Source organism: Uloborus diversus, chromosome 3 (genome assembly GCF_026930045.1).
Source record: "Uloborus diversus isolate 005 chromosome 3, Udiv.v.3.1, whole genome shotgun sequence".
Lineage (NCBI taxonomy): Eukaryota > Metazoa > Arthropoda > Arachnida > Araneae > Uloboridae > Uloborus > Uloborus diversus.
In genome coordinates this window covers 114,766,972-114,783,504 of record NC_072733.1, presented here as the reverse complement: position 1 = coordinate 114,783,504, position 16,533 = coordinate 114,766,972, and the positions used below count along the sequence as shown (strand labels likewise).

The window sequence follows — 16,533 nt, the reverse complement described above, 5'->3', positions numbered from 1 at the left end:
GTGGACCTAAGCCTTCAGTACGGCACCTCCGGGCATATGGAATGGTAGTATTCATAGCAGTCCCAAAACAACTTAAGAAGAAATTAGACTTAAAAGCTCAAAAGGATATGCTTTCAACAGAAAAGGTTATCCAATATACCTCCCAGAAAATGATAAAATCATCGAATCAATAAATGTATCGTACAAGAAGATGCTTTTTTTGAAACAAATTTCAAAAAAAAAAGTCAGACGAGAATGCAAAATAAATTTTAACTTGGCTTTTGACTCAACCTACAGCTACGACCTTGAGCAAAAATGAGCAGACGACCGGACGAGAATGATTGGATTCGTCCGACTCTGGAAGTTTGGTTGCTAGCGGAAGTGAAGCAAGTTCTCAGTCACAGGATTCTGATAGTGAAAGTGATTCACCTTTACGCAATGCTGTTTGGGTAAGGAAGGTGGTAAAAAGAAAAGATGGTACAAGAAATGATATTTATTATTGTGAAAAGGGAGAAAAGAAAATATTAAGATCAAATTATGATGAAGAAAAATATTGTAAACGTAAAAATATTGCATATGACCCACAAATGTTCGGTTTTAATGGGAAAGATCTAACCACAAGGAAAGTAAATAATGTTTTTGTATGCTCAAGGGTAGCCGATAAAAAATTATGACTAGAAGACCAAATTATAATTCCACAAACTTATAAGCAAGCTATAAAAGCAAAAGAATGTAAAAATTGGCTAGAAGCCATGAAATTAAAATTGGAAATGATGAAGCGTAGAGACCTATGTACTTTAGCCAAATTGCCAGAAAATGTAATTCCGGAGGGTTCGCAATGGGTTTTTATTGTAAAGAAAGTAGGACTCGACCGATGCATCGGCGCCGATTGTTCAACAATTTATCCATCGGCATCGGCGGCCGATGCTAAATTGCAGGAAACATCGGCCCATCGGCCTTAAAAACATCGAAAAGCCGATGGAACTGGCCGATGTTTTTGAAAAAAAAGGACCTTTGATGTTTTACTTTTTAATACAAAGTAAAGGTTGTTTTCATATAAAATTGTTTACTAAATTTCAGTATGAATTTCTATTTTAGTCACCCCTGAAAGAGTTTTTAATACTGCATTCAAGTACCAAACAAGTTTATTATTGCGTTGTTCCTTGCTGCTGGATGTACGTATGTACCTCCCATAAGTCATAACTCAAAAATCGTAAGCTGTAGAAGGATAATTTTCGCATGTGGGGTGTGCACTTCCAGTTGTGCACTTCCCTTTTTGTTTTCGATCGGGTGTTCTGAAAAGCCTGTTTACTCATTTTTTGTGGCTATTAATTACTTATTTCAATGCAAAACTAATATAGCGTCTCAGACTGACGATCATTTGGTAATATATTACCGAATTGGACACCTTGGAAACAAATATGAGATGGAAAAACCGGTTTTTGTGTCATTTTGTTAGGTTCCGGTTGAGCCGACGGTAATTCTTAATTTTTCGATATCTATATACATAAATGGCTACTTCTGTGGGGATGTCCGGGGTAAACTTCAAAACTACTGGACAGGTTTTTACCATTTTTTCACCATAGATAGCTACATCATCAGGGAGCATTTTAGGCTATAATTTATTCCTTAAAAACTTAGATTTAAAATGTTATGGTGGAAAACATTAAATTTCATGTAATTTCCCCATGTTATGATTAAATATAAAACCCATTGTTAGGAAAATTCGTTGCCTAACAACAGCAATATTAAAAGTAATCACAATGAAAATTTTGAATCAAGGCTTCTCCGGAGCAAGCATGACATTTATTGCTTTCTTAGGAGTTGTATCCTCATCTTTATACATAAACTAGCTGTACCCGACGCGCGTTGCTACGCCAACAAAAAAATACATCATTATACTGATTTTCATGACAATCGGTTGAACGGGGCAGAAGTTGCTACTCTGCAGTGCCACCTGGTGGTGAGTGGCTTCAATGAGCATATTATGCACCTTCTCCGTGGAAAAATACACATATATAGCAATTTTCATAATAATCGGTCCAGGTATCAAGTGAAGCCGTGACTATACTCAAATTTTGTACTCACGCAGTTTGCAAGATCAATCAATCGCTAAAAATATCAAATAGAAACAGTTTTAAATCCCCCCCGTTGCAAGAAAAGCCATAAAACAATAAAGAAAGAATTTATTTGCTCAAACTCAAGAAAAAAGGCAACAATTAACTTCTTATCAATGAGATCTTTCACGCGAATTAATTTCTGCAGCCGATAATTTTATTCGTATTTATCCAATGGATTGTGACTTAAATTGGAATAAAAAAGGAACTATTGATCGGATTTTTTTGGAACTGATCTATAAACATTCCCAGTACCAAAAATAACAAACGGTGAAAGTTTCAGCCAAATCTGCCGGGTAGTTTTTGAGTTCGTGGATGACATACAGACAAACATTCATTTATATATATATATATATATATATACATGGCTGCTTCTGTGGGGATGTCCGGGGGTAAACTTCAAAAATACTGGACGGATTTTAATAATTTTTTCACCATATATAGCTATATTATCCAGGAGCAACTTAGGCTACAATTTATTCCTTATAAACTTAGTTTAAAAAAGTTATGGTGGAAAACAGTAAATTTCATATAATTTCCCCATTAAATGATTAAATTCGCAACTCCAATAAACTATAGGGGGCGCAGCAGCCACTGTCTAATGGCGGATGAAAAAGGTAAAACAAAACAATACCCTAAAACTTGCTTTGACGCGTAGTGAATGACATTAATTTTTCATCGTGTTTGTGAGAAGCCTTCTTTTCTATTCTTCTGAAATTACATTACACCACAAACTGCTACAAGCCTGTAGTTTACTCCAAAGAAAACACGTGGAATGGAATGTTTTACCTTTTTCTTTATCATTGGTTTTTCACCGCAAGGTAGCGTATTCGAGCTCTGGAGTCGCGAATATAAAACCCATTGTTACAAAAATTCGTTGCCTAACAACAGCAATATTAAAAGTAACCATAATGAAAATTTTGAATCAAGGCTTCTCCGGAGCAAACATGAGTTTAAAGTCATTTAAACTTTTGGAAACTCTACTTTTTGCACCCTTAAAGAAACCTAGTAGAGAGCTTTTTTTTGTGTGTGTGTGTACTATTTAATTAAATAAAGCGCACGGTTTTTTTTAGTGATCTTTGTTTTTGTTAGTTCGTATTTTGGAAATTCTTCAAATTTTTATATGCTTAAATTCGTGCTTTCGTTTCTAAATTAATATTCGTTTGTTCTTTATACTTATTGCTATTTTACTTTTATGGGTAAGGAAGAAGCTCGATTTTTAATCACGTCAAAGCGATGTGTTTTGAGTTCTTTCAGTTAAAACAGAAAACGAAAGAAAGTAGCGATTGCTTCTCGCAATTATGACTGACCCAGGCAACGCCGGGTATTTTTGATAATTTGTAATATAAATCACAGTAATGCAGTCTTTTCTGTATCGCTTCAGCGGAGTTACAAGTTTGGGGCCCGTCGAAATACATTTTGTGGCCCTATTTCCCTATCACAGAAGTTGTAAAACATTTATCACAAGCATTTTTCTAACTCCTACGGTGCCACTATGGTTATGGTGCCTCTCGCGCAATTGCAACATTTGCTATATTTTAAATCCGCCACTGCACATCAAAACAAACTCGGGTGCAAGTTTTGAAAGGGTTTTTATGCTCAATGTTTATGATTATTTTGAACTCTATTTTTTGACTATTTTTTGAATTTCCAAGAACACTTGCGCGTCCCTCCTCCCACTCCCTCAATTTTTGAAATTAAACTCTAGTTGTACTTTTGTGTTGTTTAAAACTAACACCATTCATAAAATTAGAGATTTTTTTCAAAAACTTTATCCATTGTTTAGAAAGAATTTAGAGCATTAATGTTAGAAATTGATTAAAGACGTTTTGAATGGTGACATTATTCGGAAATCGAAGAGACTTTTGAATTTTTTTCTTCGGAAGTGCTGAAATAGATTCAGAAACTCTTCCAATGCGTTGGTTTTAGCGGTTCTGTACTAAAAAAAATTAGGCCGAGGTTGGGGCCGAAGTGTGAGTTACTGCAAAATCAGAGGGTGACCCCCCCCCCCCCCATTTTGTATTGTAATGCGCCATCTTTTTTGTATAATTAATAGCAATCGATTTTTTTTCTGTTGTAAGTAACTATTTTAATGTATTTATATAAAATCAATGAATAACTTATTTTCGTTTCTTATGGAAAAGTTTCAAGGATTTTCTATTATGTAATTTTTTAAATTTCAGAAAATTATTGTTATATTGAACAATTTAATTTGAACATGTTTGTAAAGCTTCATAAAAGATTAAACAATCAAATTGTTTAATATTATGTGTGCAAACAACAGATCAAGTAGTATATGTATTCAGTTATTAACTTGGTGTAAATATTGAGTTTGTTTATTGTAGCTGCGTTTTAAGAACCTCGCTCTTTTCATGGCTTTTTCTTTTTCAGCAAAATTTATGTCACTGTTTTAGTTTTGTGAAAAATGCAAAATTTTCTATTCATAAATTTTAAATAAGTATAAAAATATTCCTATTATGATTTAATATTGTAATTTATCTGTTACCTTTTTTGTTTAATTTGATGACTAAAAAATGTCTACTTGCAATCTTTCCACTTTAATTGCGTAATTTGTTGAAGGTTTCATTGTTTTATTATTATTATTATTTTTTTTTTGGGAATGATTAAACAACATAGTTTAATGTTTTTTAACTATGTTTAGTGTTCCTAAATCTATACATCATTACAATCTTTTTCTGAAATCTTAGTTATATGTTCAATTTCTATATATATATAGGTGACTACTTTGTAGATCGATGTGCTTCGGTAATGTGAACTATTCAGGGTAAGGTTTTATACAACTTGTCCTCTAACTTTTAGATCATAATACGTACATATGAGTTTTCAACTTACTATTTCATAAAGTTTTTGAGTGACGCAAGTTTACGCGCATGAAGACATCACTAGGGAATTTGCGATAATTAACTGAGGAGGCGTTCAAAATGGATATTTCGGTCATCTATATGTTCTTAGGTACATATGCATGTACAGCAGATGTGCCGAAAAAACTTGTGAAGTTTAAATTGGGTGATCGTAAAATAGAAATTTAGGTCAAAATCTGATTTTTTTTTTTGTGATTACAATTGATTATTCGTAGAATGGAAGTAAAGTGAAATGAATCAACGATCTTTTAAATCCCTGACAATTTTATCAATTTATTTCTGTTTGATTTTTTTTTTTTTTTTTTGCCATCGGCCAACGGCATCAGCCATCGGCCATCGGCAATCGGCCATTTGGAGGAAAACAATCGGCCATCGACCATCGGCCATCTTTGAACAATCGGCATTGGCCCATTGGCCAAAAAATGCCATCGGTCGAGCCCTAAAAGAAAGACCAGGAAGGAAAAATTAAGTCCTACAAAGCTAGGCTTTGAGCAAACGGCATGAATTAGGTCAGATTTTTAAACGATGAAGAAACATATAGTCCTGTTGTAAACTTTGGGATCATAAGATTTTTCTTTGCATTATTAGTAAATTGTGCAAATTGGCTCAATGTCCAGTGTGATGTCAAAAGCGCTAATCTCTATGCCCCAATTAATGAGACTATATATATATATATGAAACAACCACCTGGTTTTGAAATAAAAGGGAAAGAAAATTATTATTTTAAGTTGAATAAAGCAATAAACGGACAATAAACTCTTTAAGTGAATATTTTGATTTAAGTCTTAGGAAGTACAAAGAAATTATTAGGAGTAGAATTTGAAGTTGAGGGAAAAGATTTATATCTAAGTCAATCCTCTTACTTTCAAGAAATGTATGAAAAGTATAAACGTTTCAAATTCCCAACATCTTCTCTCCCAATTAGTAAAGGCACTGTTTATTCAAGTTCTGATTGCTCACAGACTGAAAAAGCAAAATTAAAAATGTCAACATATCCATATCAAAATGTGCTAAGATGTTTAGCCTTTATCGCAAATAGAACCAGACCTGATATTGCATATGCAGTAAATTTATTTAGCCAGTATTAAAATAGTCTGGAGGAAAATCAATAGAAGGGACTTTCAAAACTTTTAGGGTATGTTTATCAATCGCGTAATTTAAAATTAAGACTAAAATGTAACAAAGTTCAAATAGTAGCCTTTTCATATCCTGATTTTGCATCAAATAAAGATGACAAAACATCATTGGGGGATAAATAATAATGTTAGATAACGCATCCATAGAATGAAAAACTTTTAAAGAAAGAAGTGCTATATACTATAGAAGCAGAATGTATAGCATTAACTGAATCAGCAAAAGAGACATTGTGGTTTGCTAGAATCTTAAATGAATGTTTAGAGAATCAGATTTTAAGGAAAACAAAAGCTAAGGCACAAGTTTACGTTGATAATCAAGCATCGTTGGATTTTCTGAAATCACTGATAAAAAATAACAGAAGCAAACATATTGATGTTAAGTTATTTTTCATTCGCAACTTAATTCATAAAAATGTCACTTATGTTGAATGCAAGTCAAATCTTTCAAGTATTTTCACAAAGTCACCAACTCACCGTGAATTACAGATTTTTTTAGAAATGTTTTTCAGATAGATGATCTCATCTTTTGTAACAAATTGAAAATTGAATTTTTTAAAAAACTCATTGTGTATTTTCTGCAACTATTTCTTGTAATTGGTTTTGCAAACGAAAAAGGAGCAGGGATTGTAATTTTTCTACTAAAGAAATGTAAAGTAACTTTTAAAGATTAAATGTTTATGTTGTGTTGCAAATATCGCGAATGCTATAACGTAAAAGTTAGAGTTTAGTCAAGAAACTTGTGTCAAAACCAGAGCTTATTTTTTACAAACGTTTTTAACGTGGCTGTTAAATGTGATATATTTTTTGCTGATTATGAACAGTTACTAATGCCTGTTTGTTTTATTTCAGAATAACTGATGTCTATCAAATACTGTTTGTTAATATCGATGTCGTCTTAGCAATACCCGGGGAATATGAATAAATTCCCCCGATTGATATTGTGATGAGTGATATTGTGCGAACTTGTAAGATCGCAAGTGAAAAGAGGACTCAAGATTTTGTGAACTTTAAAAATTTTTTGTGAAATGTTACTGTTTCAGAGCAGGTCTTGGAGACTTGTATGAAGATTTGTTTTTTTCTTGGAATTGTTGTTTATACTAACAAAGGTTCATGTGTATTAATAAGAAGCTACTAGAAGTAGACTGGTTTTGAAATGTTTAAACAGGAACTAAATTTTAAGAATTCTCTAAATTTAAATGTAAAAAATTTTGTATTTTGAAAATTTAATTTTTTTGGAGAAGATTTGAGAACATAAAATTGTTGAAAGGGGAGGGCAGTGATAGCCATAAAATCCAGGGAAGGGAACCTCTTTTAGAGCTAAATATTAAAAAAATCCTTATTATTCCTCGAAGTCTAACAAGAACATAAACAACGCCGGGGAGCCATAAAACCACACTGAGAAAGTTTCAAGTATAGTTTTTTAAACCCTCTTTCTTAGCTTAAATTGAGAAAAAAAACTTCGTTGTAATTCATGTGAATTGTAACAAGATTGGAAACAATGCCAGAGGGAGGGCATGGCCACCCCACGAAAATTTCAAAAACATCAAGTGTATACCAGATATTTGGGTTCATTTAGCATAATGGGCTCATCTTGTTAGATGTGTTTACTTTCCCCATGGGGGAAAGAAAAGGGATATGTGTTAGTAAGTGTCCAAAAAAAAGTTATAAATTTTATGATTGCGCATTTAGTTAAAGTTAAGTTTTAACCTGGCTTTATGCAGTGCTATGTAATTATTCTTCATTCCCTTTTTAATATGGGACCCTCCATACCACTCCTCTTCCTCTTGTTAATATTACCAAAGATAGTCTACAAACCACGTTTTAAAAAATAACTTGTAGTATAAGTTTCCAGGGGAGGGTCCCCCACCTCTCCTTCTTGCCAACATCCTTCAAGATGGGCCTAAGCTTTGTTTTAAGCGCTTGAGTTTCAAAATGTTTCCAGGGGAGAACTCCTCCCTCCCTAACATGATTGAAAGTCTTCAAGAATAACGTTTCTGGAGCTTCCATTTCGAAAAATTGCTGGTCCTCAATAAAAGTTAAGACATGAATCATGGATTTCTTACATTTGCAATTTAAAGAGCTCAATTTTGAAAAAATTTTGGGAGTGGACATCAGAATCTCTTCAACCCTTAACCTTACCAAAGATAGTCTAGAATGCATTTTTAAGTCTACAAATTAGTAAAATTTAGTGGGATAGGCCTTTTAATCTCTCCTCCCCCTTAACATCACCAAAAATCTTCTAAAACAGCCTTTTTAGAGCTATAATACCGGGGGGAGCGCTCCAAGCCTCTTCTCCCCAACCATTACCATATTACCAAAGATAATTAGAATGCATCTTTAAGACTGCAAATTAGAAAAACTTCTTGGTGTTGGCCCCCAAATGTCTCCTTCACGTATCCTCATGACAAAATATTATTAAACTGTGTTTATAGCTCTACAATGGCAAAAAAAAATCTGCCAGAGAAACCCCAAACCTCCCTCATCTTAAGGGCGCTTTCCCACTTAAGGACACGACAACGAATAAATCGGCTGGTAAATATTGCAACGATAAGTACGCTATTGTGTCATCTATTGCACTGTTTTTCCACTACACCAATGTCGTTTCTCCAAACTGGGGTTTTCCCAACGCACTTCATTTCAAGACAGCAGAGAGCTCGCACATTTACCATAATGGCTGCGTGATTTAACTATTACTATGCTTTACCTCCGCAGGAAAAGAAAACTAATAAAGAGACGATACTGGGTGCATGATATTTTAAAACCATGTATATTGAAGGCGATTTAATATACATTTTGGGACTAATGTGTTATTTCCCAAACATAATCAGAAAAGCTTTCTTTCATTCATTTTTTCAGAGGCTAAAAATAAATAAATAAATTTTAAAAACCTCACGTAGTTTAATATAGTGAGGGTGTATTTCTTTTTCCTTAACTATTTGCTTAGGGGAGGCAAAAAAAGTCACAGGGCAGATGGCGCTTCCCCTGGCTCCTGCCTTAAGTATTCCTCTGAGATTCTTTACGTGCAATTTATCACTTTGACGGAAAAGTATGCACAAAAAAATTTCAAGTTCTAAGAAAGTAATTTTAGACTGTCTTTTGGTGATGTCAGAAAAAAGTCATAATTTTTTGCAAGAATGAAGATATTCGTGATTTTGCAGAGAAAAAATTTCTCGAATTTTCTATGAACAGTATGAAAACTTACTGTATAAAAAAAAATTGAAAAAAAATGCGAGGTTTCAGTTCACGCTATTATGACGGGATCATAAAAATAAGTGTTTTTATGGCATTTTAAGTTAGCATTTTTTTTCCTGGAATGCAACAGACCAGGAAAATGAAAATTTTAAATGAATAGTCTGTCAAAAGTACTGTTCTTACCACACATATTAAAATCTAGTCTTTGGTTTTATTAATATTTTTTTTTTCTTTTTTTCCAAAGTTAATATGGCACGCCTTAATATATGCATTAAAAAGTATGGGGAATTCGTTACCCAGAAATCCAAACAATTGTTCCCACAGATTTTGCCTGTAGTTTTTTTAAAAATACATAATGCTTCTTCCACAAGCAAGGACGTTCTATGAATTCAAACAGGACAAAGACATCAAGCTTGTGCGCCAACTCTCCTTCAAAAAAAGTGAACAGACAAGTGGTTACCGGGCCGATGCAAAAGGATCGACGAGTGCGTTCCGACACATATTGTCCGATAAACAATATGGGGTTAACGGAGACGACACAATCGGCATTGAATCGGTAGGTAGAAAAGCATTTTGCTTGCCCCAATATCAGGTAACAACAATCGTGCACGATTTATCATGATCGTATCAGCAAGTGGAAAAGCCCCCTAACATTTTTGGAGATAATGTTTGTGTTTTTTAAGTTTCAACTTCCAAAAATAAGCAGGAGGAGAGGCAGGGGTGCCCACAGGGGGGGATTATGGCGCAAGTTGCGCCATCAAAATTTTTGGGGGGGATTTTTTTTTCATCAGGTTTTTTTAAATGACCACACAAATTTTTTAAATGACTGAACATGAAAACTTTGAATTTTGGAAAGAAAAAATATTTAAACCCATTCAACAAGAAATAGAAGCATTAATAACACTTTTCTGCCGTACTTTTCAGGGCCGTCGCCGTAGCAACTCCCCCTTCCCATTTTTCAGAAGTGTGGCAGCCAATTTCATTTTAGCGATGCAACTAACGAAGAAAAAGGAAAACTCTTCGTTGTTTTAAAAAATTAAAATAGTAATTATAAATGAACAAGTGAAATAATAGGGACAAATAGTATTTTTTCTGTCAAATTTGAATAAAAAATGTAATCTTAAAATACAATTTAGGAACATCCATGATTCTCTTTTAACAAGAGTATCTAAGTAAGGGCCGCGGAAATGTACACTGCAAACATTTTTATTAACACACAAAAAAAAAGTATTCAGTACAGTACACTCTTTACTAGGCCGCAGAGTGCGTATGTCTGCCAAGTCGGAAACTATGGGCTCGGCTCGAATGAAAAATATCGTGTATAGAGTAAAGTTTGAATGATGGGAGGGAGGACAGGCCACCAAACTAACATGTTGCACGCCTTGTCTCTCGGTGGCCCTGGTTATACAAAACCATGCTTCATGGTTCTGCAGTTTAAAAAAAATAAATAAAATACATAAATAAATAGGACAGCCCATAGGATAGGGATCATCGAAACATTCCCATATGTATATCCTTTTTTTTTTTTTTTTTGATGAAAAATGTTGTCCTGAAAATCATTTCTAAGTGGAGAAAAATTTATTGGTTGCCGAAACAAATTTGAAATAGAGAGATAGAGAAAAAAATAACAGTTAAATGCAAAGAGAGATTCAAAGTATTACAGTATAATGAATACTCACACCAAAAGTTCTAAATGTTTAAATGTAAAAATCGTAAGTAAATCAAAGTTTGATCAAGAGATGCAGGTGGCATATTTAAAATAAAATGAAGTGGTGTATAGAGACCTAAGGTATCACAGAAAATTACCACATCCGTTCAAAATGTTAAAAGTCCTTTTTCTAAGGTCGCAAATGCTTGTATTGCAAGAAAACAAAAATATTGTGCGGGAAATTGAAAACTTTATTATGGAAAATCCAACCAAATAATCGGGTTTGGCAAAGGAAAATTGGGAAAAAATATTACCACAATATGTTTATCAATTATTGAAATTTACAATGAAAGTAGGAGAGATGTAGCCAAACTGAAAGGAAGAGTGGGGAACTCCAAACCCTTCTTTTTACGTCCCCAAAGCTGGCCCGGAAGTGAGTTTTTAAAACTTAGTTTTTGAAAAAATCCCGCGAAAACGTTCTCAAACTCCATCCCTTACCCTAAAGTCATTAAAGATGGCCTACACCTAAGTATTTAGGACTGCAATTTCAAAAAGCTGTAAGAGTGCTCCCAACGTAACCTCCCAGAAACGCCCTCTCAATCAATCATTCATCATCATTCCATGTCGAATAAATTTTGTCTTTTGGACAATTTTAAAAAAAACTCCCTGAAGTGTCCCGAAACTGTCGTTCTCCAAATATTTCCGAAGACCCTCAAAAATTTCATTATTAAGGCTTCAATTCAGAAAATTTTTCAGGGGAGATCTCCAAAACCTTCTACTCCTCTAACAGTATTTAAAATCGTCTATGATTGCGTTAATTGAATCTAATTTTGAAAATTTGCCAGGGGAGGATTCCTAATCTCTCCACCCATTAACATTACCGAAACTCTTCTAAAACTGGTTTCAACAGATTGAAATTTTTTCGAGCTGTTGCCTCCCCCCCCCCCTCTCTATATCTCTCTCGCCAACATCATCGAAAAATGTCTTAAATCTCGCTTTGAGTGCTTTAATTACGAAACATTTCTGGTTTCGAGCCCTTTCAAAACTTTCCCTTCCCCCTTTCATCGAAGGTTGGCTTAAATTACGTTTTCGGAGTTTTAATTTCAAGAAACTGGCGGTGCGCTAAATTTTAACAAAAAAAAAAGTCTACAATCGTGTTTTTCAGGCTTCAAAATTTCAAAAAATTTTCGGGGGGGGGGGGCGCATCTCTCTTTCCCTTAATATCACCATAGATCATCTAAAACCGCATTTTTCAAACTACAATTTTCAGATTTTTCCCAAAGCTACAAAAATCAACGAGTGGAGCTATTTTATCTGCTTCAAGAGCAAGTTTTGGTAGCTCTAGGGGGAGAGCCCCCAGACTCCCATTTGCGTGTCACAATCACAAAATAATTCACAATTGGGAATGCGTGCTTGAAGTTTGCATTTTGAAAAATTATAGAACGATGCCCCCGAGTCTCCTCGTCCCTTAACATCAACATAGGTCGTCTAAAACTGTTTTTCAAATAACAATCTTGAAAATTCCCGTGGGTGAGCCCCAGACCCCCTCTTCTGAACATAATTAAATATAACGTACGATTGTGTTGAGAACTTAAATTAGGAAACATTATCGGGAGAGGCTATCCTGGACCTATTCTCCCCCTTCCTCCCAAACTTAAAATATAGTCTAAAACTGCATTTTAAATTTCTTCAATTTTGAAATAATGCAAGACGGTAGCCCTCTGACACCTCCTAATTCTGACTGAATATTATCCTTACGATTAAATTTATATTGCTAGTACTAAGGTCTAGTAATATAACTATCCCTGCTAAACCAGAAGCCAAATCTTTTCTCTCTCTCTCTGCATGTTGGAACATGCGTTTGAAACAATTACCGGGCCGCCAAAAGCGTACCCCCCTCCGCTCCCAGTTTTTTTGATCTAGCGACGGCCCTGTTACTCTTTCCAAAACTTAATGACAGTGTCTCTTCTTTTTCAATGAAGGGAACATCATAGACGGCATGGAGTTAGTGTCCGTTTCAAAGCTGGATCAGACAATTTGATTTCTTTTCAGTTTTTTTATAAATTTTTCAGAAGTAGCACAATTTTGCATGATGAATGCGTGTGTAAAAATGATGAGAGGGAGAGAGGTCAAAAATGTTTTATTGTTTGTAATAATTCTGACCAGTATGCTCTAGTCTTCCATTAATTCATTTGAGCCTCGACAATCGTTAAGAACTAGTTTTGAAGTTTGCGAATAACATATTTTTTATCCCTCCAATTGACAATTAATATATTTTCTTCATTAACGAGCTTAAGCTTTAAGAATTTTTTTCATTTCACTTTACTCCCATCTTCTCTACCATTTTTAAACTGATTGTTTCAATTTATCATTAGATGATTTTTATTAATACTTTCAGTGATGTTGGTTTTCGCTTACGGAGGTAGAACAGTCTGTTTTTAAGGTGTTTAAATTATGTTTCGTTAATCATATTTCCTTTCTTCTATATCTGATATGTATTGAAGAATATTTGATTCATTAAAATTCTCAAGAGTTCTGATTTTCGATGTGTGCTGAACAGCTGAATCCATTTTTGAGGATTTCCGAAACATATCTGTCACGGTGTGTCTGATCCATCTTTTTTGGATATGCAACTTTAATTTTGGAAAACTTCCAGGAGAGCGCCCCCCCCCCCCCCACTGTAGCGCCAGAATAACACCCTCTTTATCATCAAGAGTCATCTAAAACTACGTTTGTCGAACTGCAATTTTAGAAAAATTTATAGGAGAGAACCCCTGATTGCCCCCTTTTTCCTTAACGTGATTAAAGAGAAGCCTAGAATTGCGTTTTTGGAGTATCAATTTCAAACAATTGGCGCCGAAATTCGCCTTCCACTAACATGATCCAGATCTATCAAAACTACGTTTTTAAAGCTACAAGTTCGAAAATTTAAGAGGAGCGCCACCCTCCCCCCCCTCCCTTACTCTCGTCAACATTATTAAAAAATCGGGTTAAATTTGGTTTTCAGGGCTTCAATTTCGAGAAAATTCCGAGAGAGCTTCCGAAAACTCGTTTTCTTAACGTCACAAAGGTCGGCTACAATTGCGATTTTAGAGCTTCAATTTCGGAAAACTGCTTTTCCCCCAACCATGAGTAACGTTTTTAAGACTTTAATTTTGAAAATTTTCCTGGGGCGAGCCCTAGGATCTCTTCTTTCCCTAACATTACCACAGATAGTCTAAAACTGCGTTTTTAGAACTACAATTTTGAAAACAAAGGAAAAGCCCTCTTTCACATGAGCTTAAACTATCTACAAGTGCGCTTTTAAAGTTTCAATACTGAAAAATTACCGGGAAGGGAACACCAAACCTTTTATCCCCCAAACATCACGAGAGATCGTCTAAAACTGTGGTTTTAAAACTACTATTTCGAAAATTTTCCGGAGGAGAAACCCCGAACTCCTTATTTAAGTGACGATAAAATAAGATTCATATTTTATAGATTCATATTGTATACATCTAGTAATGACTCCATTCCAAGCCAGAAACTTGAATCCACTCTTCCTGTAATTGTTCATATGTTTGAATTTAAAAAAAAAGTGTAGCAAAATTCATGGGTACCCAAAACTTGTTTACTCAAGGTGCACGTTGTAAAATTTGTGAAGGCCAAGGCAGGTCAATAATCCAACAATATTTCAGTTCAAATGCTATTTGTTAGCGTTACACCCCCCCCCCCCCCCATGAATTTGAATGGAAATTAAACACTCTAAAAACTGTTATATTTAACCCGATTCGGAAGTAAGAAAATTTTTGGGGGGGAATTTGCGCCATTGAGCTTGGGGGGGATGGGCACCCCTGAGGAGAGGGGGGGTTTCGCACCCAAGCCCTTAATATTATGAAACAGTTTAAATGCATTTCTAAGATTACAAATGAGAAAAAATTCCTTAGAGGGGCCCTAAAATCTGTAATCCCTCTAACATCATCAAAGATCATCTAAAACTGCATTCTTAGAGCTATTATTTTGAAAAATAGACAAGGGAGCGCCACCAAACCTCTTCTCCGTTAAGATTACCAAAGATCATATAAAATGCGTTTTTTAGACTACAAATTCGAAAATTTTCCGGGGGAGAAACCCCCGGGCCCCTTTTACTTTGGAGTTAGTATTATACTTACGGTTGGTTCATATCGGCTTTCTCTTAAATAAGAAGACCTATGCAGTCACCTCAGAACACAGTACTGATTACAGAAATACCACTTTGAGGTGGACAGGTTTGTTAAGAAAAGAGGAAAATTATTGGGAAGGTTGCAGATTTTATGTTAAACTTGCGTCGCCTAGTGAAAATTCATTAAAAAATGCCCGTTAAAGGTGGGCTATATATTGTTATTTTTAAAATTGGTATCTTAAAACCTAAAGATTTGAAAAGTTTATAAGCAAAGACACAAATTGTCTTGTGTGCCCCTGTCTGTGGTCAGGTATTACAATAAATCTTTTTATAAGACCATGGTTTTAGAAAAGTCATGACCATTCATTCTTGTATTAGTCTATAAAATTTAACATTTATTTGAAAAACATACAATAAAAAGTCCCAACATTGTTTTGAATACTCTTCAAACTCTACGGCTTTCTTGCCTATTGAGAAACTTCCATTATTTTCCTTGTTACACAGAATAATATTTGCAACATGAGGATGATGCACGAAATTCAACTGATTGTTTAATTTATGTTTTTTTGGGAGTTTTAGTACACACACAGATATACATAGGGGGGAAAAAACGATCAAAGATGCAGCAAAACCATTTGAATATTTTTCTTTTCATTAAATAGTTTATTTTACATAAAGTAAAAGGAATTAACTGGGACAAATTATAAAACATGATAAACTAATGACTGCATATTGTTAATTAGTATCAAAACAGTTATTCAAACAAGATACCTCATGGGTATTGCGGTGTAAGCTACGCTTTTGTCCAAGGTGTCTTCGCAAGGATGAGGTTCTACCCCATTTTCTAGAAAGATCAGAGCCATGTTCAATCTAGGCAGGGAGAAAAAGGAATAGATTTAATAAATAAATCATGAACTTTATGGTATTACTAAACATAAGCATTTGATTTATTTAAGCTTTCAGCCCAGGGATTAATTATTAAACAATACTTATTTTTAAAAAAATCCTCATGTTTAAATATTTTAATTTCTTTACTGTAATACAGCGAAATAGCGTTGTAACGAATTTCAAGAGACCGTCACTTTTGTTTGTTGTAATGGAAATTTCATCGTAATAGAATTTAGTCAATATAATGAAAATTAAATTGGGACGGAAAACTTACTTCGTTGTTTTGGTATTCGTTGCAATGAGATTTCACAGTATAACTTTAAATTTCTCTCTTTTTTATTTTATTTATCCTTTTACTATTGAAACATTCAATACGCATTCTTTAATTACTGGGTCATTCCATACGAAATGAGCAAAATTCGCAAAAAAGTGGTGGCCGCATGGTAACAGATTTTTATCAAATTTGGTATACAGGTTCCTTTTATGCCTATATAAAAATATCTAAAATATTTTTGCTTAAGATTTTTTATTTGAATAATTACATGCGATT

General features: G+C 34.2%; 1 protein-coding gene across 1 annotated transcript in view; it reads right to left on the bottom strand.

Annotated features, from left to right (window-relative positions):
• Positions 1–16,533, bottom strand: part of LOC129218132 (regulator of G-protein signaling loco-like) — a 140,321-nt gene that overhangs the window by 59,554 nt on the left and 64,234 nt on the right. Inside the window, exon 5 of the mRNA XM_054852343.1 lies at positions 15,867–15,965. Coding sequence (XP_054708318.1) covers positions 15,867–15,965 — 99 coding nt within the window. The remainder of the gene's footprint in view (positions 1–15,866; positions 15,966–16,533) is intronic.